Source organism: Python bivittatus, unplaced genomic scaffold, assembly GCF_059951505.1.
Source record: "Python bivittatus isolate LINGU-HERP-01145 unplaced genomic scaffold, Pbiv_v1 ctg000500_np1212, whole genome shotgun sequence".
Classification (NCBI taxonomy): Eukaryota; Metazoa; Chordata; class Lepidosauria; order Squamata; family Pythonidae; genus Python; species Python bivittatus.
The window spans coordinates 986,885-1,013,332 of record NW_028277079.1 but is presented as its reverse complement, the minus strand read 5'-3'; the positions used below and the strand labels follow the sequence as shown (position 1 = coordinate 1,013,332).

The 26,448-nt window shown below is 47.0% G+C and overlaps 2 protein-coding genes and 1 long non-coding RNA gene across 6 annotated transcripts in view; 2 read left to right on the top strand and 1 right to left on the bottom strand.

Moving 5' to 3' along the window:
- The window catches only part of ATCAY (ATCAY kinesin light chain interacting caytaxin), a 35,849-nt gene extending 29,834 nt beyond the window's left edge, over positions 1–6,015 (top strand). For 2 of the 4 annotated variants that reach the window (XM_088147388.1, XM_088147385.1), the window contains 2 exons: positions 668–700; positions 2,595–5,548. In XM_088147388.1, the coding sequence (XP_088003514.1) occupies positions 668–700; positions 2,595–2,604 (43 nt within the window). In that variant the 3' untranslated portion in view covers positions 2,605–5,548. Of the gene's footprint in view, positions 1–667; positions 720–2,594; positions 5,549–5,898 lie in introns of those variants that run through there. The other 2 variants (XR_015797331.1, XM_088147384.1) reach the window with 2 other exon arrangements.
- A 4,163-nt stretch (positions 6,016–10,178) lies between these two features.
- LOC148214850 (uncharacterized) lies at positions 10,179–12,319 on the bottom strand. Its single transcript, XR_015797330.1, has 3 exons — positions 12,100–12,319; positions 11,842–11,997; positions 10,179–11,451 (listed from the first exon to the last, which is right to left on the bottom strand). It is a non-coding gene; the product is annotated as an uncharacterized LOC148214850 (long non-coding RNA).
- A 137-nt stretch (positions 12,320–12,456) lies between these two features.
- On the top strand, positions 12,457–26,244 carry NMRK2 (nicotinamide riboside kinase 2). The gene is made up of 8 exons (XM_007432005.4): positions 12,457–12,620; positions 15,958–16,048; positions 19,381–19,429; positions 19,634–19,805; positions 23,474–23,545; positions 25,199–25,305; positions 25,699–25,784; positions 25,899–26,244. Exons 1-7 carry the CDS (start codon positions 12,595–12,597, stop codon positions 25,782–25,784), a joined length of 603 nt encoding a protein of 200 aa, XP_007432067.1. The 5' UTR covers positions 12,457–12,594; the 3' UTR covers positions 25,899–26,244.
- The last annotated feature ends 204 nt before the right edge of the window (positions 26,245–26,448 follow it).

The window sequence follows — 26,448 nt, the reverse complement described above, 5'->3', positions numbered from 1 at the left end:
AGACAAACGGGGCTCTCCTCCCACAGGACCAAAGCCTGGGGTGGCGAGAGAAGCAACGCCTGGCCAGCTCATGTCCCCTTGGACTTGATTCAAAAGCTGGGTTGTTCACATTCCCCTCTGTTTGCATCTGTTTGAAGTCCACCAGGAGCCTGCTGTGGGGTTCGCGACATTTATTCAGACTAATAGAAGCGAATATGTGGAGCTGAGGGTTGAACTGTGGAGTCCTTGGGGTTCTCTGAGCTTGGCTGTTTCCTTGCAAACGTTTCGTTACTGAAGCTAGCACTGAAGCTAGCACTGAAGATGTTGCCTAGCTGGGTAACGAAACGTTTGCAAGGAAACAGCCAAGCTCAGAGAACCCCAAGGACTCCACATTTATCCAGACTGGTGCCGTTGCAGGGTTCAAGACTCCCCAGGGCTGACTCTGGGGTTAGGTAGACAAGGCTACCGCCAGCCACTGATTATTATTGGCAGGAAATGGTTAGTGACCTAAACTGTTTCTGCCCTGTTTCCAGATAAGTGGCCACTTCAAAGGTGTGGGGGGGGGGGAACATGAGCTTCTCTGCTTGAGGCCTCCAAGTGTCTGGGGCAGCCCTTAGTCACAGTGGCGTTTAAAAAAATAAGTGGAGTTTATAACATTTATCAACACTTTGTCTCGCTTCCAAAACAGGACCGCCCTTCCTTCAGAGGATCAGGAAACAAGGTTTGGATTTTGTTTTTAATTAAAGCTCACCTCTTAAGTTTGGGGGTAGTCGTTGCTTTTGGGAGGTCACAGTCGTGTGTCCTCGGCTAAGAGTCAGTTTGTCAACCTATTGCATGAGAAGCAGTTGTTTGATCTGCCATATTGATGATCTGTCTTTACTGCAAAGTTCAAACCTAAGTCCTTTAAATGTTTTGAAACTCTGTATATACAGTACAAGGACAGTCGTGTTTCAGTTGCTCATTAGGGGTAATGGAACATCTGCAAGAAGACAACCAAGCTCAGAGGACCCCAAGTTGACTCACTGGGTCATTTCCAGATGATGTAGTTGTGGTAAAAGTGAAAACTTCCCTCTGTAGTTTTTCCAAACTCTGTATTTTTCTTCTAGTTTATGGTAACCTCCCAGTTCTTCCAGGGCACAGTCCAGACAAAAGCCACAATCAGCCATAAGTTTTAATTGTGAGTCGCCCAGAATCACCCGTTGGGGGAGATGGGCGGCATACAAATTAAATAAATAAATAAATAAATAAATAATCATCTCTCTCACTTAATCAAGGATGTTACCGGTCATCTGAATCTTGTCTTCATTTAGCTACACCAAGGGTTGGGTTAGGGTTAGGGTTGCCATCCAAGTGGGTGCTCTGAGCTGCCTAGAGTTTTAGCAGAATAACTCCCGTGTTTCTTCATCATGAATCCAGTAGCTTCATGAGAGAAACTCGCTGGAACAATGAGTTTTATGTGCATAATTGGTATGGCATCTCCTGGTGGAGGAAGGGATGCTCCGAAAGCATCTCTTTTTGGCCGAACCAGCCTTCCTCTTCCTGTCCTGTTGTACACAGAATCAGAGATTCTCCAGAACGACTGGAAGCTGTTTTAATCTCTGGGGCTTTCTCACCCTCATTGCCCCTTTTCACCTGTGGTTCAGCAACACGTGCAGCTGAGGGTCCTCTTTGGCTAGGCATATTCTATAAAAGCTTCCAGGGTGATGGGAGACAAGTTGCGCCTTCCGACGGATTAGTATCAGGAATGCCAGGAAGACGATGAATAGCCTACAAGGCTTCTCGTCCACATGGACTTGGGAAGCTGTGTCCACTTTGGGGAGCATCAGCCGCTCCAGGAAGAGTGTTTTCCTGTTTTTTCACCTTCATCTGGAGGAACTTGCAATCTGAACGGTCCAGGGCCAGCTGGCTAGTCTCTTACTTGGTGATTCACAAGTGTGGGTGGCTAGTGACTCCTGTCTCACCATCTTTACAAGGAGACCTTTTAGATCAGGAGCATCAAGAGTGCCGGAAACATCCAGAGATGGCTTAGATGTGAAAGAGACTGGTGTGAACATTCTTCATAACTTCTCCAGCCACAATTCTTTGCCCATTCTTTTTTCGGGCTGCCTGCTCTACATGTTCAGCTCCAATGCCTCCATTGACCCCTGAGCCTTCTTAATATATCCTTTCTCACTTTTGAACATGCTGGCTCTAACTGTCCTACCTCCTGGCTGGCTGCAGTTAGGAGAAAACCAGATACGTGACGCTGTAGTTCTCCGCTCATCCAGTGCCCAGTCAGTTCCATACAGGACTGTCACGTTGAGGGCTTATTCTCTCTTGGTTTAAACCAGGTTTTAGTTTAACATTAGGGGGCCTTAGTGGTTACAGCTGTTCTACTGTAGTATCAAGAGAATGGTGGCCCCTTCTGCCCTGGAGATCTTCCTTGCTGAAGATACTGTTTGATTTCCTCTGGCTAAGATGCCTCCGCAGAGGAAAGTAAATAGATTGGGCGGTCCAGCTCTGATTGCCCTATTTTGCCGGTCGTTTACATTGTTAAGCTCTGTAACGTAAATGACAGTTTGCAGTCTTCAAATATTAGCTCTGCCTAACTTTCTCTCTCTCCCCTACCCCTCCAGCATGTCATGAACTGAGATGCAGAGGCAGACGGAGCTGAAGGAACACCCAGCCTGATGTGTTACCCGCTATAAATTCCCTTCCTGGTGTTCAGACCTTGTAAGCTTCTCATCTTCAGCCCGTCAGAAGAAGAAGCCCGCTGCTTCTCCATTACCAAGGCAAAGTCAACTAGAGATATTCCATTCCACAAAAGAGTTTGCAAATGAATAACTGTGTCCGGGAAAGGCACCGAGCACTTAAGTTTCCACCGCGTGGCAGAGATATTCTGCAGCGCCAATCTACGCAACTTTGGGATATGATAGCATCTAGTCCAGAAACAGAGATCTTGATTTTTACAGGGAAGGCTTTTCCTGTAGTTGCTGCAGGCCAGCATAGCAACGCCAAGGTGGAAAGCACATATTTCTTACCCGATAATTGTGAAAAGCAACGTTAGCCTCATGCATCGCTGCGTCAGGAATGGCTTACGGACAAGCTTTCCTCTCCTTCAGAGGCGGTTTGTGCCGGCCTGTCCCAAAAGACACGGAAAGTCTGTCCACGTGTCGCCTCATCAACCCTTGCATTGGGGGGCTCGTGCCGAAATCCCATGCAGCAAATGACGTGAGAGAGAATATTCATCCCAATCCTCCTTCCGAAAGATTGTCTCTCTCGATCCTAAATTCCCCAGAAGTAAAGAATATCCTTCAACCATCGTCACGAAGGTGAAAATACATGTATGGCTTTGATTGTTGTTATGACACTGGACAATCATCCCCTCCCTCTGTATCCAGATGTGACAGAGGGTGCAGACATACCCAAATCTCCTAAAGCTGGCAAAAACGGAAAGGCAGCAAACTTAAAACAGCCGAGTTGGAAAATGCACACATTACGACAAGACGTAGGTTTTTCTTAAACAAGAATGACATTTCAGTACTGCTTTTGTTTCCAACACGACAAATGTGAGGAACATCCAGTGCGAAGAGGAGCTCTGCCAAAAGGGTTTAGGGAGAGAAGCGCCTGCTCAGTTAGGAGCTTAACGATCAAGATCAAGCATGGACTTGAAGTGCGCAGACACGCAGATCCTCGCTCACTTAAAGTAGGACGTGAAGACCTTCCTCTTACCTACAGCTCTTTGAATTGTCAGTGGAGTTAAACGTCGTAGTATCAGTCCAGTGAGCAAGTTGCTCAGCCTCGCAGTAATCGCCGTATGATTCTTGCACAGCTTCTCACTGAAATGTCATTCCAGACCATGAAATTGTAAAAGAGGCCCAGGCGAAGAGAGGAAGACGATACTTACCCTAACAGCAGAAGCCAACGAAAGGAGATCGTGTACCAAGCACGGAAGTAGAATCTGTATCTCATTATGGGGCAATCCTGCGTGCTGATCCATTCACACACAATCATTAAGCATCTCAGAAAAAGTTCACAATCTACACATTTGAAAAGTTGCTTTTTTTCTTTTAACGTGCTGTAAATAAACAGTAAAATAATTGCGGGGACAACTCAGAACTCTAAGCAGTAACTTGGACAACTTGTAAAACAGTAGAACAACTTCTGAAGTCGCTTTGGATCGCTGCTCGGTTTAGTCAGGACGGCACCGTCTGAAAAGGACCGGCTCTCTGGGACGGTGGGGCCGGAGAAAGCAGCTTTCCTGGCTTGCTAACTGAAATCCACATGGTGGAAAATCCCCGGGGTTGGAATTTGTGCCATGAAGCTTCACAAAGCCAGAAAGAGCGTATCACGGCATGTTCTGAAACCCGACACTGCAGAAACATAAGGGGACCTGCAATCAGCCCGCTTTTATCATTTTACGTGATTTTCACCTGTCTTCTGCGTGTGCAACTTGCTCTCCATTTACTTCTTAAAAGTATGGAATGGCCTTGTAATTTCAGGGATTTGAGAGAAGAACTGGGAAGGGTTAGACGTCTGCAACCTTCCACCCCGTTCTTCTGTATGAAGTGAGAAGGAAATCAAACTGGCCCAAATGATGTCCTCTACCACAGTCTCTAAGCATTAGTCACGCATAAGCAAACATCTGAAATCCAACAATAATCTATCTGTGTGAACAATACCGTTTTTATTTCTCCATTGGCACAGGATCATAGAGGGTTTTCTCAAAGCTCATGCTTTTGAACAGCAAATGCATTGTTTCAACATGAAAAATATAATTTCAGGCCTTTGGCTGACACTTCCAATAAATTGAGTTTCCTTGAAGAAATAGAACGAACACAGAGGAAACTTTTTTTCTGGGGCATTTTTCAACGCAAGCTACATAGGAAAAGGAGCCCCTGGTCTAAAACTGCCCTGAAGGTGGTTTAGGTAAGGACATTTCAAGGTGGCTGTGCTTAGGGGATGGGGAGGGCGTTCAAATTCAGATTGCAATTCAATCCAACTTGCTTTTCTGTTCCTGAGCTATTTTTTTGCTATCTACAATTCTCAGAAAGTTGCAGTAGACTTCTCCAGTTAAACACCATTTCCACTGGGGAACAAATGGAAAAATGTGAAAATGTTATATATGAAAGAAAACTGTTAGTAAAAGACATGTCATTACAGACAGATGCCTATGGTATATTATGCACGCCAAATGCAAGCGTTTAAAAATTCAGAAACAGACATGCAAAGGTGAGAGACGGAACTTGATTAGAAAACAGAAAAGGTGAACCGGATGGATTTCCCATGCAAAGCTGTGGTCGTTTGGACTCGAGCTGCATTCGTTGCACTCGGAGAAGTGCCAATTTATACCACTTGTGGGTATCAGCAGGTAAACGCCTGCAGGAACTTCAGGAACCAGAAAAGGACCTGGGAAATCCAGAGTCACTCCACTGAGAAAGCGTAAATCTACTTGCCTTGCTTGAGTTCGTACTCGTTGCGTTTGTATCTGGGATTTGATCTAAAAGTTGAGTGGATGCGTCCAAAAGAGATCTTAGCTTATTAGACAGTGGATTTAGACCAGTGTTCCTCAACCTCAGCGACTTGAAGATGTGTGGACTTCAACTCCCAGAATTCTGGGAATTGAAGTCCACACATCTTCAAGTCGCCGAGGTTGAGAAATCTTGATTTAGACAAATGAAGGGGAAAGACAAGTCCTTCAACAAAGCCCTTAGCCATATTTGGTATGTATTCGGAGGCAGGGTGCCAGTTGCAATTATGCTTTTATAAATTTTAGAAGTGTTACCAAGACTAGGGAAAAAAGTAAGTAAACCCTCCCTTGAATCAAGCTCAATTCTGGATGAGTATATGGGTCGGACACCGCTGTTCTCCTGCCAAAAATACAGAAGTGATTTTCCATTGCCCTCAGAATCTCTCTCTCTCTCTCTCTAAATTTCCCAGTCTAGCCTTGCAGCCCTGCGATTCTATGGTGACATCCCGTCCATGTGCTAACCAGGTATGCTGATGGAGGGCCACCACGTGATAGATCAGAGACCAGGACTGTATATATCTTTTATCCCTTGTAAAAGCTTGTACAGATAGTCTCATAAGGCTAGGGTAAGTAGCAAAAGATCCCACTTATGAGCTGTCAGCCTTGATACAAGCGGGAAGGGAAGGGAAGGAGGAGGAGGAGGAGGAGGAGGAGAAGAAGTGGACCTTTGGCTCTGATCAGTTCAGTCTTCTCCAGCTGTTTTGGTGTCTTGCTTTTTGGAGGCATCTGGCTGGCCTGATCCAGCAGGTGTCCAGCAGGCGTGGTCAAAAGGTCAAGATGGCAGCCATGAAGATGCCATTGAAGCTTCACCTGTTTTTTGTGTTGGTCACTCTGTCAAGACCATCTCGACGACTTTGACCACCCTCTGTGGACACCCCAGTTTATTATGTTAAATATTTATACATCCTCTTCTCTTAAAACCCCCCAATCCAGTTTCACAAAAGCCCAACGTTAAAAACTTGTTCCTTTCTGCGTCTTGTTACAGTTCCTGTGTATTTTCTCTCCTTGAAGAGGAGGGCTAAGTTCAAAAAAACAAAACCTCTGTTTAAAGTGCAATTATAGTCTGCACCCACTCTCAGTTTGAGTGTTGTGAGGTGGGAGCACAGAAGGAACAGAAATAAAATTCACCTTTTGCTTATTTTTTAGAAAGGATAAGATGATCAGATAATGGAGAAAGAACACCTAGACTTTTGTCAGAAGTAACCACACGCTTTTGGACAGTATAACATAATCGTATTTTGCACAAGCAAGCTGGAAGTGGGGCACCCGTGGGGACATATCAGATGGGGGGAAAAAAGGACCGTTTGTGCTGATGTACCAGGAACAGAAGCGACCTGTTTTTCTGCTCTGTGTTAGTCAGAAATAGTCACTTCACATTATCCCATGATAAAGATGTTCTTTTTTGAGCATCCAGGTATACCGAAGAGTAGTTCGTGTAAGGCACTTAGAACAAGGGTGCCTTGTGGCGATAAATACGCGTTACTCTGTGGCGTGTTTTGTGCAGCCGTGAACACTCTGGATTTGAACTTTGCATGCAAAGCTGTCCCTGGCACAGGGAGCTGGGCATCATTTTCTTCAGCAAATTAATTATTTCCAAAACCACCATCGCTTCCGGAAGACCCATCGGCTTTTGCCCTTTCACAGCCGGTGATGCAGGAGAGGCAGAGATGGTGGACTGGTTCAAGGTCACCCGAGATGTTTCATGGCCAAGGGAGGGTTTGAATTTGGACCTCCCCCATCCTAGTTTTGCTCTAGGTCAGTGTTGTCCAAACTTGGCCACTTTAAGATGAGTGGACTTCAACTCCCAGAATTCCCCAGCCAGCAAGGCTGGCTGGGGAATTCTGGGAGTTGAAGTCCACTCATCTTAAAGTGGCCAAGTTTGGACAACACTGCTCTAGGTAAAAAAGAAAAACCTTGTAAAGCATCCTGAGTGGTTCCTCCATGTCCCTTCTAGCTTCAGAGACTTGCTTACAGGTTTTGTATCTATGTCAATGGAGAAAAACCTGTGTTCCATATGTAAATACTCATGGTTTTTGTATATTCCCTGTAATCCTCAATAGAGCATGCCAAAATATCAAAGCGACTCCTGATACAGGGTACAACCGCCCCCCCCGTGCATTTCCCCCCCCCCCCCGTGTTAAAGTGGACGCCTTCTGTTGGAAACAGAACATGTACCGTTGTGGGGAAATGTAATCTCCCCAGGCTACCTTAAACGTGTTTGTATTTAGTTGGTTTACCTCTATGAGATACAGATCCCTGTTAAGTATGTTACGTTTTATGTTACTTTTTTCTTTTGCTGTTTGAAACCAAGAGAATTTAAATATTTAATTAAAAATACTGAGCCTTCAGCAAGATCCTTCTTTCATGTTGTAAGTTTAAGAAGTGCCATTTTGTTCTCCAAGTTTCCTTCCAGACTTTCAGAGCAGCTAATTTAAGGCAGGTTCTTTGTGAAGAGGATCTCCCAACCCACACCTCTGATACTGGAAGGATGGGGGAAAAGCATGCCAGCCCTGGGGAAAAGCCCCAAGGAGTCTTCCAGATTGGATGTGAGAAGAGAAAGAGTTTCTCTGGAAGAGCCAGTTCAGAGAAATTCTGGAAACGGTTGAACTGTGCCTGGAATGGCGGGATCAGGAAGGGGACCATGAAGTTCTCCAGAGCATTCATAGTTCAGCTTTGGAATTGGCTATTGTGGGGCTGGCTACCAGCTTGGCTAGCTTTAAAAAGGGGTTGGACCCATTCATGGAAGTCCTGGGGATCCGTGGCTATCAGTCTTGGTAGCACTGGGACTGCCTCCAAAGGCCACCTGCTGGGAGACTGGTGGGCTTCCTGGTGTAGTTGATGGGCCACTGTGAGGACAGGCTGCTGGACGAGATGGTCCAAGGGGCCCATCCGGCAGGGCATGGCTTCTGCTCTTATGCCTGAACTAGGGTGGGTGGTCCACAGAGGTTAATTCAAGGAGGTCCTGCTGCATATGCAACGAAGAGTCCAGATTGTCCTTGTTCTCTTCTGAATCTCCATGGGATCCTTTCACCGATGGCGTTAGCATAACCAGGAATTAAATGCAGGAAGATTCAGGAGGGACTGAAGGAAATGTTTATTCACACAGCACATCGTTAAGCTGCAGAATTCACTGCCAGCAGTTGCCATGGCAGCCAGTGCAGATGGCTCAAAAAGGGAACAAGACCATTTGTGGAGGATCCAGCTCTCCAGGGTGTTGGGACGGTGATTGCTGCCTCCCTCCAAATGCTGGGAAACTCCCCAGAGGCAGCGTGGGGGTCACTGAGTGAGGCCCAGGACTGGCTAGAGGGACCAAGGGCCTGATCCAGCAGGGCTCTTCTTGCGTTCTTACCAAGGAATCATGCAAGGTCTATCACATCGTGGAAAGCAAGGGAGCTTTTAGAAGTTCAAGGATGACGGTGATGCTATTTGTTCAATCGCGTCTCATTCTCGGCGATTCTATGGATCAACTCTCTCCACATTTTCTGATCTTCCACGGCTTCTTCCAGTTGCTTTACGCTCCGGTTGGGGTCAGCCTAGATGGCGTCTAGCCACGTATTTTTGGTGCCTCATTTCCTTTTACCGCGGACCACTCCGAGCACAACTGCCTTTTCCAGTGAGTTTGATCGCATGACATGGCCAAAGTTCTAGGAGTTCTAGGAAGAATTAGGAGAAATCCAGCTGCCCAAATAAACACCAAAGCTTCTTTGACAAACAGTTGCTAGTTTAAACCATCAACCCAGCAACCTCCCTGCTTCTCCCCACTGTTTAGGAAGAAGCTGATCGGTGGCAAGATCCCCATCCCACATGAGGAAGGCAGAGGCCCATAGCTCCCAGGTGGATCTGGAGGGAGATGACCTTTTGGCTCCAGCTGAATGATGACCTCCAAAGGCAACTGCTTCTTTCCCATCGACTCCCAAGGAGACTCTGGAGCTCTTGAACAGGTGCTCCAGAGAGAGTTTAGGGCAGGACGGACAGGTGCAGATGCAACCCAGATGTGGTGCATGGAGAAAATCGAATAACCGGATAATGTCACTGATTTTGTGCAGCATTCTGCCAAAAGAACGAACACGCAAGTACGTGGACGGTTGGCGGCAGGGAGGGGGGTGTCTCCTGGATTCTAGGAGTGCCCTTTACCAGTTTAGATTGGTATCCTGTTGGAAACCAACTTTTGCTAGTTGCATATTCACTAATCCCATTCGCTTAAAGCCTCCCAAGCCCACTTATCGTGCTAAGTCACATTGTTAACCGTGGCTTGTTGAACAAATCACAACTGGGTTCACACAAATTCAGAACAAAACAACCATGTTATGGTTTAGGGCAGTGTTTTTCAACCTTGGCCACTTTAAGATGTGTGGGCGTCAACTCCCAGAATGCCCCAGCCAGCAAGGCTGGCTGGGGCATTCTGGGAGTTGACGCCCACACATCTTAAAGTGGCCAAGGTTGAAAAACACTGGTCTAGTGCAATGTAGGTGAAGTCAGCTTATCTGCACTGGCTGTTTAAATCCTGTTTTCTCCTAGTGTTTGCTCTGCGCCCTGCACCACCAGCTTGCCGTCTGAATCACTTCGTGGTCTTTCACAGTCTTTAGTTTGTCCTAGAAGACAAGCCAGGAGTGGGGTGACCACCAGGAGGGTGGTCTTTCCGCGTGGCGCTGGCTCGCTCACACCTACGTTCTGACTCTGAGGAGCGTGACCAGCGGACGTACCGAGTACCCTCCGAGGCATCCCAGGCCATAATAACTGTGACTGAACAAAGAGATGAAGCAACTGAACGCAGGATTAACGGATGCTTTAGGTGAAATATAAAACGCGCCACCAGAAGACGCATGCCTTTCGCGGCGTACACGTGGTCTTCTAGACGGCTGCAGTGATTTTCCACAAGGACTTTGATAGTCTCCGTATAGTTTTCATTTGTTAAGAGGCATCCATTGTTCGGCTCTTCAAAACGACAACGGAAGTAGCGATACGTGATCGTTCTTGGGAAGCAGGAGAAGCGTCTCTTCAAGTCCCAGAGACCGTCCTTTCCCAGGCTGCGTTTATCGGGGAAAGATGGCCAGCTTTAGGCCTTTCCCAAGCGCTGGAGACGCGATTTCAGGAGGAGGAGATGAAGATCAGGAGGAGAAGCATCCGCAGGGCCTGCCAACGACATCAAAACGGGGGGCACAACCGGGCAATTGAAGCCCCTCTCTCTTCCTGTGTGTGCCACACATGTTCAAGGGGGTGGGGCATCAACTGCACCCCACCCCCAGCCTTTGATTTATTTATATTTATCAGACAATTGCATATGCTGCTGCAATCACAAGACTCTTAACACACACCAAAGAAGTACAACAAACACGTGCGCACACACACAAATACGGTAGACAAAGGCCAGACAAAATCTATGGCATCGGGCCCCCAAAGCTCTCCGTCTTCAGCTTTTTCTGGAAGACAGACCATATTGGGGAGAAGCAAATCTCCCACGGGAGGTCATTCCAGAGGCCGGCCCCAGGACTGAAAAACAGCGCTTCCAGGCAGTGCCCCCAACCTCCCAGCTTATCCCAGCAGGATCAACACGGATGGGCCGACTCCAGCGGGGAGACGTGGTCCTGCAGATAGCCAGGCACCAGGAAGGGCTTCCTAGGCTGAGACCAGCTGGGATGCCACGGTGGAGGGCACTGGAGGCTGCTGAAAGGGCCGAAAGGCCAGGACAGGCCCTATCCCACCCGGGTTCCAACATAGGCCAGCACCCAGAGCGACCGATGCCAGCTCTGTCCCATGCCTGGGTCTGAACCCTGACGGATGTGAGATGTTGATGCCTGTTTATTTTATTTATTTATGTATTCATATATCACATTTATGTAGCTGCTGCCGCTGTTGTTGTGGATGTTGTTGTCTGTTCCTACGAACCCCGACTGGGAAGCTGCAGGATCTCTCTCCAGCCTGCCAGGGATCTTGTCACCACGGTGGCAGCTGCAGGTCACACACTGTAGCAAAAAAAGTCCCTTTGGAGCCGTCCCACACCACAAGGGCACCACACGGGGACAGGCACCCGGGGACAGGCACCCGCGGGTGGGGAGTCAGAGGGGCCCCCAGAGCAACCTCTGGGAAGTGCCATTTTGAAACAGGAAGTCATAAACAAGGGGAAACAAACATGCCTGTAAACCTTAAAATATGTAAATCCGAATGCCCCTCGGTCATGCAAGACATTATCCTGCCTCCCCCCTTTCTGCATCCTCACCCTGCTGACTGCAGCCTCGGCCAGCCCCCAAATCTTAGACTGATTCCCCAGCTGAATGCAAGCACCCCCCCCCCCGATATCTGGTTTCTCTGAGGGCCCGTAAACACCCGCTCAGGGCCCCAGGCAGACCACCCACCTCCCTGTTTGCAGCCAAACGGGGCCGTTTGCTCCTTAGATCCACGGGCAGCTTGAATTCAGGTTGCGAGGTTCACGGAAGCGCTCATTATCCTGCGCTGTGATTCGCCTCCGGTGAGGATCTGGCCTTGGCACCCGAAGAGGGATAAAGAAGTAACTGAGGGACCGAAGACCACAAGTTATACACCGCCCCGAGGTACTTTAACTCTGAAGGTCAACAAATGCAACATCGGAAATGGGGGGGGGGGAAGAGGCATACAAACAGAAGGGGACCCAGGGGCTGGGGGCTTCTCCCCACGCGGGCCTCAGGAGCGAAGACGCGCCGCCGACAGAAAGCCCCTCTTCCGCGGCAACGGGGAAGGGCTGCTTCTGCCACGGGAGGCGCAGAACGCGGCGACTTCGCGCCCCCCCAGGACTAATTTAGGCAAAGGGCAGCTGGCCGCGCGGCTATTTATAACCGAGCCGCTCGGGCGGAGGAGAGGCCGGCGCGGCCGCGCGGCCCGGGCCCGACAGGTGCGGCCGCAGCGCGCATGACCGCCGGGCAGCGTGTGCCTTGCACCCCTGACCCGGGGCGGGGAAAAGGAGCGGGGTGGGGGGGGCTTTGCCCGGGTGCAAGGGTATATAACGGGCGGGCGCGGCAGCCGTTCCCTTCAGCTCCCAGCTGAGCAGAGGGAGGCGGCTTCGGAGCGAAAGAGGCTCCAGTTCTCTTACTGGTTTCCAGTATCCCCCGCGTCCTGCCCCCGCGTCCGAGAAGATGAAGTATATCATAGGCGTAGGAGGGTAAGTGGCTTTCCGCCCATTTCCTTTACTTTCCGCGCTGCGGGACTCGAGCGGGCGCGTGGCCCCGGCCGCTTTTGGGCCAGAATTCAGGCGCTGAACCCCGCCCGGACCGGCGGGTTCCCCGGCAGGTTTTCAAACGCCGGGGGCTCCGGCGGGGGCCTTTGGGAGCGGGAAGGAAGCGGAAATGGTGGACGCGCTGGATGAAGTAAGAAAAACGTTTTCAGGGCATGCAGATCTCACGCAGTTCTGGCAGGAGGCTGCGAGGACAAAAGAGGGACTGGAGAGCGCTTTCCTCAGGTGGGAGGATGTCCCGGGAGACATCTGCTCACGACCATTTTCGAATGTGCACGCTGGATCCCTTCCGCGAGCACCGAGATCACCTTTTTGCCACCGTTCCTCTGACAGCGGCACGGGCAGGAGAGGAATCTGAAAGCCGGGGGGGGGGGTCCCAGCCTGCCCGCTTATGGGGGCCAATAGAACCAAGGACATTTCATCTGTCTTGCATCTGGTCTCATTGACAAGACTAGTTGTAATTCACCCGATCTTACCGACGCGCAGTTTAGGCCCCAGACTTGCCCCCTGAATTGTGCAGGAAAACACGGAACGGGCGTCCGATACAGCCTTACAGAACCAACTGAGGGAGGAAATCTTGGCTGGTTTTTTGCAATCGAAACAGCATAAAAATGTTAATCTACAAGGCTTCCAAGCCCTCGGCTCTAGGCCGCATTGATGGTTCACGTGAAGAGCAGAAGCGGCAATTTGCAACGCCTCAGCAGCGTTCGTGCACCACCCTGAACCGTCAAAGGGCTGCCAGGGCTGCATCTGTTCACGTGTCAACCGTGGCGGGGTTTTACGTGGCGCTGCGTGTGGTGTAAACCCAGCCCGAGGGGGTCAGTGTGTTGGGTGGGCCCCCAAATGGGTCAGTGGCACAAAGCCCCCTTAAGAAGGCAGTCGGGGCTACTGGTTAGATGGGGGTGGAGGGGGATTACCCCCTGTTCCAGACCAGCCTACCTCACAAGGTTCTTCGCGCCTTGGGCCTTGTAGGAGGAAAGCCAGGTTGATCATGGGCTGATCCACGGGATCCCCAAATAAGGGGTCCCCTTTTCACAAGCTTCATTAAAAGGCATCAGATTTGGGGGCCCGCAGCTCCCTCCTTTGGCTGCCGAGGCTTAAAGATGAAAGACGCAGAGAACCGGGAGCCCCGTTTCAGAGGAGGAGGCTGGTGGGGGTGGGTTTCTCTCTCTTTTTCAACTCTTTTTCAACTTAAGGCGCTTTTAACAGACGTGAACTGGCCACCCAGACGTAGGTCAGAAGCGCCGCCAACACATCAGGTTGCCAAATAAATGAATAAAGGCCCATTCGGCATTCACTTTTCCCAAGGAAATGCCTCCCCCCCTTCAAAAATGGTAGGATGCTGATGATGGCTACTGTTGCCTCTCAGGAAGATAAAATATGTCTCCAAGTCGTCGTCCCCCCCCCCCCCAAAAAAGGCTGGGCGGACAGGAAAAAACGAACCTGGGCACAAGAAAAGGTCCCCGTGGCAAAGTTAGGAGAGAAACGTCCAGCCGGGAGGAGGGAGGGAGGCCGTTTCCCCTCGTATTATTTATCGCGTGGATTTCAAGGAGGCCCGGCCCCAGCCCGCTTCCCATAATAAAAGCTCAGAGCAATGAAACGCATCCGAAGACTGAGGAAGACATACGAAACAACATATAAAAACTTCCACCCGCCTCCCTGCTCCCCTCCCCCCGTCGCTCTTTGCGCAAAAGGTGCCGAAGCCGTCAGCGGGGAACGGGAAGGCAAACCCGCGCAGATGAAAGCGGGCTCTTCTCTCTCTGCCCCCCAGCCCCGCCCTCCTTTCCCGCGCCCGCCCAGCCCATTCAAAAGAACACGGAAAAGCGGGAGCGAAGGGAGCAAACCGTTTAACCGGCAGGGCGGGAAAGCCGCCCATTCACTCCCTGGCTCGCTCGCTCGCTCATTCATTCTTTCATTCATGCGCCCTTCCCGGCGCGAATCTGCCCGCGCGCCGCCTGCCGGCCAGCCAATCATCGACCCGCTGCGGGAAAGGCGCGCTTTTTTTGAAAAGACGCTCCTCCCCTCGCCGCCCCGCCCCCGTTCGCCCTGGGCGGAAAATAGGAAGCCGAGGCGAGACCGGCCGCCAGCTGTCGGGGACCACGGCTCCCATCCTCCCCAGCCGATAGCATCCAGCCCGCCCCGATAAACGCAGCCAGTTTCTCTGTTGGCGACTCAGACGTAAAAGGCCAGTGCAGATGTGCGCCGCAGTGTTGAAAACTGGGGAGTTGTGACGCGGACTTTTGCTGAAACCCGGTGGACTTGACTCGAGGGAGAATTTGCTTTTCTACGTGCGCCCCAGAGCATAAAGGGGTTTTCCACTTTCTCTTCCAAAAACAGAACCTTTAAAGCAGAGAGTCGTGTATTGTAGCCCCAAACCAGGAGGGGTCTGGTAGCACCTTTCCAAACTTTTTTTTTAATTATCATCTATGAATAATTTTTATTATGTTTTATTACCAGCGTGTTACCAGACTCCTCCTGATGACTGGCGCCCATAGGCCCACACAGTTCTCCTCCTGCAGTCACCCGTGGTGCATCCCTGATACTTAATTCTTCAGTACAGGGAGTGGTGACCCTGCAAAAATAAGGTTTGCCTCTGCCCCCCAGCAGGCAAAAACCCATCAGGGTAGGCAACGACATCACAAAGCTTAGGAAAATGTGGCTGGGCAAATTTCCGCCTCTCTTCACACAAGGGTTAGGGTAGAAATTCCCCTGAAAATGGAATCTTGGCCCAACGTGATGTACCTGGTGCATTATGAGAAGGGGCAGGGAATTTTGGGTGAACCAGAACATGGGTTATTGAATAACCAGGTTAAGTGTGCTGGGTAAACACAATGGGGGTGGTTCTCTTGCAAGCCCTGTCTTTCCCATCTTGTGAAAAAGGGGGCTCTCTACAAATGCCCACCCTTTGAGGTGCTGGGGAGTCAGGACAGAAGAACTAATGGGCAACAAAGCTTGCTTGTCATCTTAAGCAACTGACTGTACAGTTCAGGCCTCTGGTGATGGAGGACCCCAAAGTGGGTCCCCTTTCAGACCAGAGAGTTGTGGGGCAGGCAGAGAGAAGAAGCGGGTCTGGGTGGATGCTGGGAGTGTGTGAGAACATGCTTTGGGGACCTTTGACTCCTGGAATGCAGGAGAGGGCCTCGCCGACTTCTCGGAGAACGTGCCACCCTGGTCCTCATCTCACCCCTCTACTCCAGGCAGCTTCTCCCCTGAATCGTCCGTCTAATCTAATCTTTGCTGTTCTGCTTCAAATTCCCTCCTCTAGTGTGACCAACGGGGGCAAGACCACTTTGACCAATAGACTTATCCAAGCCCTTCCGAACTGTTGTGTGGTCCACCAAGATGACTTCTTCAAGGTAGGTAGAACTTTCTGCATTTGGTCGGTCTATTGGTTGGTTGAGTTGAAAAATGTCAGCCAGGAGTGCCCAGGTGAGCATCGTTGTACCACGTGAAGCCGAGCATGTCTTGTGGAGAGATGTGTCTTGGTGGGCTTTTGTGGGAAGGGGGGATGGTAGATGGAACAGACTGCAGATTAACTGGATTAGTGGACCCAGGGTAAAAGCCCCCCTCCCCTCTGTTTTGGGGGCAACAGCTAATGTGATTGGGGGCAAGAGGCCAGGTGCGTTCAGGGACCCTTGCCCACAATGATTTATCTTCTCACTAATAAAACACAAATACCCCTGGTCTAAATTGGTGCTGCCTATTGTATAAAGCAGTGTTTTTCAAACTTGGCAACTTTAAGATGCCAAGTTTGAAAAATACTGGTATAAAGTAATCTCCTTTTATTCACCAGGTCATAGGCAATGTATGTTTTTATTTGGAGAAAATAGACCGACGTGTCTACATATTTGGCTCAAGTGGCGGGTGGGTCTCCCTTCCCAGAACCCCCCCTTCCTATTCCCATCCCACACACAGGGGCTTCCTGGATTGAATGGAAATACTTTAAAACCAAGTGTTCTGGGCTACCCCTGACCCCCCATTTTTTAAAAAAACAAAATACAAGCAAATGTCTTAACTCTCTTTTGAATTGTTCTCTCAGTATAGCATTTTACTGTACAATAATATATATTTGTAAATTTTAAAGCTGTACACATTTATATTTATCTGAACCTGTTTTCAAACCTTATTTTGTGTGCTGATAGGCATGTTTGATTTTTATTTTGTTTTAAAAAGCAAAGCTCAGTGAAAGGAAATTGTTGCAAATATCCAAAGATTTGCCCTCTCGGCCCGATGCTTCTCCGTTGTCCCTCTCCCGTGCCTGAAAGTCATGGTCCCGTAATCTAATATTTTCTCTGTGGTGCCCACAAACCAGCAGTCCGTATGATGAATAAGTCAGGAACTCACTTAACGTATCTTGTATTGCAGATAAGATGGGCACGTGTAGATAAGCGTGCCTATTTTCGCTGCCTCTCACAACCCTCTCACTTCAAAAACAGGAGGAAGGTTGCCAAGGAGCCTGTGCACGTATTGATGTAGAAGCCAGCCAAGTTATGTTGCCCAATGAAGGAAACAAAAGTTTAGGTTGGCCGGATTCAACAGGTGGGGCTACCTGGTCTGAGCTGTGGGTCTCTGGAGCAGCAAGATCAGAAAACATTAACCCTTTGCTTCCACCTACTGCTCATCCAGAGGGTTGCAACCCAAATGTCGTAGCCCTACAAAAATGGGGCAGTAGGTCCCTTTGGCACAGTTGGAGGAACTTAAGCAGGATGACCCCCCAAATCACTTTGTCTCCGCTTGGGTGGAATGTCCACAGTATCCAGATTTGGAGGAGTAAAAGTACTTCCAGTGGATTTTGGAATCCCAGTTTTAAACCAGGATCTCTGTGGCACCCAAAGGAATCCAGGCAGAGTGGAACCAGATGCGATGAATGTGTAGACACTATTCCTTTATGAGTTTCTAGATCATTATCGGTTGGGCTGAGACAATGCCAGCCGAAAAGACCTTTCTCCCCTGAGCAGAATATAAATCCAAGCAATAATTAAAACACCATCGACGCTGTCCTTACGACTGCCTGAGAGATTTATCATCTGAAGCAGAGCCCAAATGTTGCACTCTCTTTAGGGACAACAGGTTAAAAAAATGGCTTGGAGGGCAACTTGAAGCTGCTGTTCCAGCCTGGTGTCACCTGAAGCAGGTCGCTGGCAGGGTGCTCAGTGCCCAAAGAGGGCCCGGCAGGGTGGTTTTCACCTGGTTATCAACATACGTGTCCTTTTAAGGTCTTCGCCTTTCCAGCTGGGAACAGCACTTTGTTCCCAAACTAATTTTTCATGAAATTGTTTTTAATATAATTTATCAACTTGTCTGATTTGTTTGATTTTCAAAATGTGCAAGACTAAATCAAATAATAAACTGATTCTGTTGTAGAAGCTATGGCACCCATACCTCCCCCCCAACCCATTTCAATTTCATTTGAAATTTGTTTGTGTAACCACATTGGTTGTGACAAATGTAAGGCCCGGTGACTTCAAAAGGAGCAAATTCTGAGCAACTAACCTGGATCCAACCCAGATTAAAGCTGCATACAAACAGAGTCTGTTTTAACCTCTCAGATTTTTCTCAGTAAAAACACCATCTGCAGCATTAGTTGAAACAAGCCATCCCCAAACTGAATTTCCTTATCTAGCATTTGATTTAATCCACGGATGGGGAGCCTGTGGGTGAGCCCCTAAAGTCTCTTCTAGCTGTGATTGCCAGAAAAATTGGCAGCGGTTTCCTGCTGTGGAAGTGGGAAGCGTAACAGATGCTAAGTAATCCATACAATAGGTTTAAAAAGCAAGAGAAGAAACAGAAAGGGATCTCCAACTATTATTCCAACTACTGTTTCTTTAGTAGTTACAGTACAAAGAAATACAGGTAGTCCTTGTTTAGTGACCACAATTGGGACTGGCCTCTCAGTTGTTAAGCGAAGCAGTCACTAAGTAAAACTGTGGCTGTGCTTATGATTTTCCTTCAGTTTTCCTTTGCTTTACAGACCTGCAAAGGTCATAAATGTGAGGATGGGTTGCAAAGTTACTTTCTCATCACTGTTGTAGCTGTGGTCATTAAACAAGCAGTCATTAAACGAGGGTACAGAAGGAAACATCATTGCTCATGTAGGGACAATTCTACTTTTCTCGACGTGGCAACCTTAAACAGTTCAATAACAACAAAAAAGTGCGTGGGTCATTTTTTTGTTTATAGGGTCATTGAGAGAAAGGAAAGCTAAAAATAGAATAATGATAGTCCATTTAGGCAACAGGTTTTAGTATGTATTATTTGCTTATATGGCCTCTTTGTGATTCCCAGATGATCTCTTGTTGATGCAGCAACATATTAAGTGCTTCCAGATCTTCCCACGGGCCATAATCTAATCTGTAGAGCTGTGACTTAAAATTAAGTATCTTACTCATTTCCCAAAACTGACTTGTGAGTTCATGCCCAATACAGTCATCTTAGGCAGTACCTGAAACTGGGAGAAGCCATTTAATGTACACTGTGGAGCAAAAATTTGTATTTTAGGGCTTTTGGGACAAGAGTGGGCCTGTGGGTTTGTGTGCACCACAGCAGTTTTGCTAAGAAAGCACTTGCCGTGTGCGTGTGTGTGCGCGTGTGCGTGCGTGTTTTGCAGTAGTGTCCAGGTTGTGATCGGGTCTTAAGTAACTGATCACCCTGCATTTGCAGCAATGTTTTATTGATCACTATATTTCAGCCACAAGATCAAATACAAGTCGGGGAAGACGGCTTTAAGCAATGGGATGGTAAGAACGGTGTTCGCTATAGGATGCAGTAATGTATATTTTCCTAAGTATATTTTTATCACTATTCTATTATTAAAAACTTAATAGTAAAATTTAAATAATTTTATAAATCACTTCTTTAATTTACATACTTTCACACTGAGTTTCATGTTCTTTAACTGATATTTGCATATGTGTATATATAAATTTATTTCTTCTAACTAGTCTTGGATTCCTTGGACATGGATGCGATGGTGAACACAGTGCGTGCCTGGATCGAGAATCCTGTGAAGTTTGCCCGATCCCATGGAGTGAATGTTTCGCATGACTCAAAGGTGCTCAGTTCTGAGGATATCCACGTACTGGTTGTTGAGGGATTTCTGCTTTATAACTACAGGTAGACACCCATATTTTGCTATTGCTCATTTTAATCATTTATGCTGTGGGATGTTTTTTAAATTGGGCTCTTTTTTTTTTATTTGATCCTGCTTCTGAGCTTTGAACAACAGCTTCACATAGTCATTATCATTCTCCAGTTTTTCAAAATGGTTATTGTTAAAGCAGAGTAGCCCAAACCTCCTCCTCCTCCCTCTCCTCTTCCTCCCCCTCCTGAAATGCTTTGGACTTCATGGAAGTACAACACTTTTTTGCACGGCTGGCCCTTTTCAGCTTGTGCCAACCTCTGAAAAAAGTCCATCACCTGGGAGGAATAACAGAGGTGGGATGCCTGCAGAAGGCCTTCTTCTCTACCTTGGATAAGACCCCTTGCTTGACTGGAAAGGGTCAGTGGCGCACTTTGTTGAAATTAACCCACTAGTGGGACAAAATGATCATTTCCGAATCCCTTTCAAAGCATGTGCAGCTCTAATGCCCAACCTGGTACCGGAGCAAAGACTAAGCAGGACAAAGATGAAAGGATTGCATTGCCCACAGGTCACCTACTGTCTCTGGCACGAAAAATAATACAAAGTTGTAATGACAGGTTGCCCTTATGGGCAGCCAAGGCCTGAAATTTCAGATTGGCGGCTGTAATTGTGGCCAGGTACATCTTAGGCTTCTTCAGTGATTTTTTTAAAAAGCAATTCTTATTTCTAAATAAATTCCAATCACTATAAACAGTCCAATAAAATCCAGTGCATTTAAAAAGGGAAGAAGAAAAACAATTCATTAAACCATTCAATTCCTTTGTATTCCTCCCACATGTTAATATATTCACCTGATATAAAACAATTATGGTTCCCTGGTTAGCGTAAGATATAAAATCAGACCGTATATTTGAGAAGAGTTTCCTTTTAACTTGACCAGAACACAAGTGAAGAGCGTTGGTCAATTTCTCTGCTATGGCAATATGCCAGGCAGAGCCCCGAGGCCCTCCTGTTATCTTCCCAGTGTTCAGCTATGACAGTGTTGTCCAAACTTGGCCACTTTAAGATGAGTGGACTTCAACTCCCAGAATTCCCCAGCCAGCCATTCTGAGAGTTGAAGTCCACTCATCTTAAAATGGCCAAGTTTGGACAACACTGAGCTATGGAGATTCTAGCAGCAATCAACAAAAATACCTTTAATTCTTTAGAGTAAATATTTGCATTAGACCCTAAAATATTCACCAAATCAAGCTGTGGACACTTCCTCAGTCCTCAGTGGATTTTAGTTTAGTCAGTGAGTCAAAGAAATACATGGACCTTTCCTGAAGAGTTTTGGTTATAAAGTGATTCACAAATTGAATTGATTGATTGATTAATTAATGCTGAAACTGTAGAATTATCATGAAGGAAAGTACCCATTTGCCTTTTTAATACACCTGATATCAAAGACTCGCTTCTTGTAAATTAAGATCAGTGACCAGCTATTTCTTCTGGTGATTCCAATTCTGGGTATTGTGAATGATTTATTTGTATAATCTGTGTTTTTAGAGAAAAAGTAGAATGTGGCTTCATTCACAGGAGATTGAAAAACGCATGCATTTTATTTTGTAATGGATTATTTGTGCAGGAGACATTTATCATACACTACAGGAAAAGTTCCCATTTCAAATTGTGCCTTGAAAGCTAAACACTGCAAGAATAGATGAGAAACTGTGCCATTAAATATTATAAATAATCCAGCCCTGTCCGCTCTGGCAACTAGGCCATCAACCTCGGTGACTTCCTTCCCCCTGCCAAACGGAGTCCTCCCCTGCCCCAAATCCCTGCTGTATCACCTCTGCCAGGAGAGGCTTCAATCAAAGGTTGGCTGAAAACGAGCCACCTCTTGAAGCTCTGCGGAGCCAGAGAAACCTTCTCCTAGATCTGAAGGGAGCACCGCTAGTCAAGACTTAGGGAATGGAGGGGAGGTCTAGCAATCACCAGCAGCTTCACGTGGTAATATAATCCCAGGTTCAATTATCCACTGGCTTCCAAGGGCTAATTTGAGCTTTGGAAAGTCACGGAAAGTCGCTGAAAGTGTGCTTAGAAAACCAGAACGCGCATACGGGTAAATAGAAGCCTAGCTCCAATGTTCTTCCTCTCCAGAGGACCAGTTTTAAGTCGCTCCGTTGGTACGCTGCCTGCATGCTTACACTAACACTTAGCAGGGCTTTGGCAGAGAGAGCCAGGGACTGAAAGAAGGGACATACGTTCTGGAAGCTATTAAAGCCTTCAGATTGGTGTTTTTCAAGCTTGGCAACTCTTGGTAGAACTGAGAGTTGGTCTACTCACCTTAAAGTGGCCACGTTTGAAAAACACGGCTTTAGATCTTTAAGGAGCTTCCCAAGGTTGCTCTCTGGCATATTTACAGGGAATCTAGTCAATTTAGTTAATTTTGTAATTGTATTTGCTGCAAAAGAAATCAGAAGCTTCTTCTTTCTCTTTTTGTTCTCTCTTTTTACACTTTTTTCTTCTTTTCTTTCTTTGCTGTTTTTACTCTTTATTAGTCTCTGCTAGTTTTTATGTTCTTTGTAAATTCTTTAATAACACTTGTAAAAAAAAAGAAAGAAATATAGTCAATTTTATGAAGCTGTTCTGGGATCAACATGAAGTTAGTCTTTGTGCTCTTTATGTTTATCCTGCTGTTTATCAGCTACAGTCCCGCCTTCTCCAAGCCGGCACTCTCTAAAGATGGTGCACTATGTTGGTTCACTTGTGGTGGACGGTGAGAATTGTATTCAAAAGGTCTGGAAGCCATTTTAGTCTGTTACACCCTGCCAAAGACAGGTCACTCTCTTTACATATCTTCTACAACTTGTATCAATAATAAATAAATGAATCTAATCAGTAAATCTAAAATGGCTAAAACCAATCAATGTTTTCGAGATTTGTGAGTGAACTATTGTTATCCCACTCTAATCAACAGGTTGAGATTATTTATTTTTCAGGGTGGCATACGTAAATTATCTATCTATCTAATTTGTTTTTCCTAAGAAAGATGCAGTTGAGTGATATTTTATACCAAATTAGTTCCTTAAGGTGGCTAAAATGTTTAGTTAGATCTTTCACGGGGGGGGGGAACAACCTCTTTCATCAAAGGCATGTCCCCCACTCTTAGATGCCGACAATGGCACCCTGTCACCTCTGCTGGGTGGCAAAGCCAGTCATGTCCAGCCCTGCTGCAGCGCAAAAGACACTTTGGTGTCGCAACTGCTGCAGCCTGGAGGTGGGCTGGTTTGGTTATCTGGTTCTTCTCTTCCCCCAAACTGATGAATCACTGCGATGTCCCAGGGTCCTAACAGCGGCGTTCTTAAACTGAGCAGGGTGGCTGCTTGACTACAGTTTTGTTTTCTGTTTTAATCGCCCAGCACAAAGTGCAGACGAGTTTCTCCCTCCAGCTGGTTTATAGGAGAATGTAGAAATTGACACCCAGGCAGTGTGCCCCCCACCCATAAGCCAGCTGGAGGTCTTTAAGACGAGTGTGATGAGGACAGTTTAGAGCTATTTTGAGAGTGGGGGGGACCAAAATGGGAGCTGCCTGGAAGTGTCCCAAGAGATCATGTAGCCTCAGGATGCTGAAAAGCACCAGTGGAAAGATGTGGGTTTATGGGATCGGATGCCTCAAGTGCGAAACGCCCTGGTCGTGTTTTCTTTCCTGTAGGCCTCTGGTGGACCTGTTTGATAAGCGCTACTACTTAGCCGTTCCTTATGATGAATGCAAACGGAGGAGGAGGTAAGGCCGGTCTTGTGATCTCAGGCGTTGCCTTGTCCCTTGGAAGTAAGGAGGTTGTAGACTGAGAAAGCTTTTATTAACACGACACTCCCAAACACCTCTTTTCAAGGAACTTAAATTTATTTATTTATTTATTTAATCTGTATGCTGCCCATCTCCCCCCAACGGGTGACTCTGGGTGGCTCACAGCTAAAATCAAAAACCCCATCAACAATTTAAAATACTCCATAAATAATAAAAAATTAATCCATTAAAAATCAACTATAAAAAACAAACTCTGTACATAAATACTAAAAACATTCAAGATGATGGAGGGGGGCAAGCCACCCCACTGGTGTGAGCCCTCATCCGGCCCCCAGGCTTTCTGGCACAGCCAGGATTTCACCCCTTTCCTGAAGGCCATGAGAGTGGGGGCACACTGGACCTCGGGAGGCAGACTGTTCCATAGGGCAGGGGCCACAGCAGAAAAGACCCTCTTCCTAGACCCCACCAGTCAAAATTCCTTGACTGGTGGGGTCTGCAACATGCCCCTTCTGCCGGACCCAGTGCGGTGGGCTTAATCTCTGTCTAGAAGGGGCAATTCTCAGAGCTGAAGGCTAAGAGTCACTGGGAGTTGGGCAGCATATGAATTCATAAATGACGATGTCGTTTTATTAGATCCAGGGCCTTCCTTTAACTTGTGGCGTACAGGGGTTTTTTGCCAAATCTGTCCGGGTGGCCCATCTGGCAGAGGGGCAATTAATGGCATGGCTGAGCTGCCCCAGGCTGCCCCGTACTACAGGCACCGCACTGGGGAAACCAGGAAGAGGCGGCGGCATTATTTGGAGTGTGTGGTCAGATTTCTGGTCAGGGACAGCTGTCGATCTCTCTTCAGAAACTCAAGCCCACCTTTAGGAACTAGATTCACAGGCTCAACGTTGCTAGAAGAGTAGCTTTACCATACTATGGCCAGAGAGAACGCAGCTGGACCCTGAAGATCTGTCCACTGCAGAATATAGGAATCAAGTTGTCTACACGGTGTACCTGCCCCTGGGCTGAAGCGTAGACCTTTTCATGCCATTCTGTTCCCCATCTTGACCATGGCAGGTCTTGGCTCCAAGTTTATGTTGCAATTCCACGAGGGCTCAGAGCATTACTTGCCTTGCCAGTTCTGGCTCTTGAAATTCTGGACTGGACAATTGGCTTACAAGAGAACACGTGTGGTGTAGTAGTGAAAGGCACCAGGCTAGAAATCAGAAGACTGTGAGTTCGAGTCCTGCCTTAGGCGTGAAGCCAGCTGGGGGACTTTGGGCCAATCACTCTCTCTCAGCCCTAGGAAGGAGGCAATGGCAAACCATTTGCCAGGAGTCCACATTGACTTGAAGGTGTGTGCTCACACTCATACAGATGCATGCATACATGCACGCTCATGGACACACACACTTCAGCTTATAAACCCCAGATAAGTGAATAGCTTCAGCCTTAATGGAAGAATGGTGCATATGTTATGAATAGCCATTCAGCTTTTGGAGAAAAGAAAGTATAACTTAACAAGAAATTTAGCTGATTCATAAGAAGTGGCACAAGTTATAATAAATATACTGCAAACTATTGAAGAGAAGTTGATTGTTCTCTAGTGCTGTACAGCTCAACATCTTTCTTCCTTTCTTTCAGTACACGTAAATACACAGTTCCTGACCCTCCCGGTCTCTTTGACGGTCACGTTTGGCCAATGTATCTTAAACACAGGAAGGAAATGGAGGCCGATGAAGTCAATGTTGGTAAGAAACACTTGGCAATAACTTGACTGCAGTTAAGAAGGGCTGTGTCTAATAAATGTGAATGAATGGAGTGCTAGGCACTCAAAAATGTCTTAGTGAACAATTTCAGGTAAGAACACGATAAGCAAGCTGCTTGCTTCTCCCTTGGGATGGGAGCAGTCATCTCACGTCCAGGAAAACATTGTTCTTCCTGTTTCTGAGCTCTCACAGCACAATGCTAACCCTACTTATTCTTAAGGAAGTCTCACTGAAGCTTTTCCTAGAAATGCGATGAGAATGATGGTGCTACATCTTGACTAATTACTGGGATAGATCTCTATAGGCCTGCTGAAAATTGGAGTTCACTCAATATAATTACATGCAAATTTTGTAATTATTCATTCTTATTTTCAGTTTATTTGGATGGACTGAAGTCCAGAGATGAACTTTATGCACAAGTCTTTGAAGATATACAGAACACACTCTTGAACTCGTCATAGGTGAATATATTCCTGATTGATTCAGGGGAGAGGGAGGAAATTCTACCGTTTTGCGGTGAAATAATTATCTATTTCCATAATTTATATGTCAATTTCTTCCTTTTTGCTTTTCAGGACCTGTGGGAAACAGAAAGATCTATGTACAGATTTGGTGTAAATACTCTTGGATATTAGCAGAAGCATGTAGGGTTGAGTTTTAAAAAGCCTGCTGGACACTGTCCTTTAGAAAACAACTCTGTGTATATAATTGAAAGTTAAGGTGACTTATTTACCACACAACCATGGGCAGTTTTTTATCTTATTTTATATTCCACTGATAATTGTGTTTTTAAGATGCATTTTTATACTTGGATGAAGTTTGTAAAATACTACTGCTTTTAGTACTAATAGGCAATCTTTTCTGTAACTATTCATGTAATACCACATTGTATATTCAATAAAGAAAGATTTAAACATTTCATTTCGTACTTGGGAACAGTCATGGCTGTTTGCATCTGCAGCATCTCTTGGGTGGGTTAGGACACTTTCATGACACACTCGGCCCACCACAGAGGCAGCATGAAGTCATTTTTAGCTATTCCAGTTTTATAGCAGTATTTTCTTTCTTCTCCCACACAATTTTTAGTGGTGGATACCATGAAAGATACTTGATAATGCAGCCAGG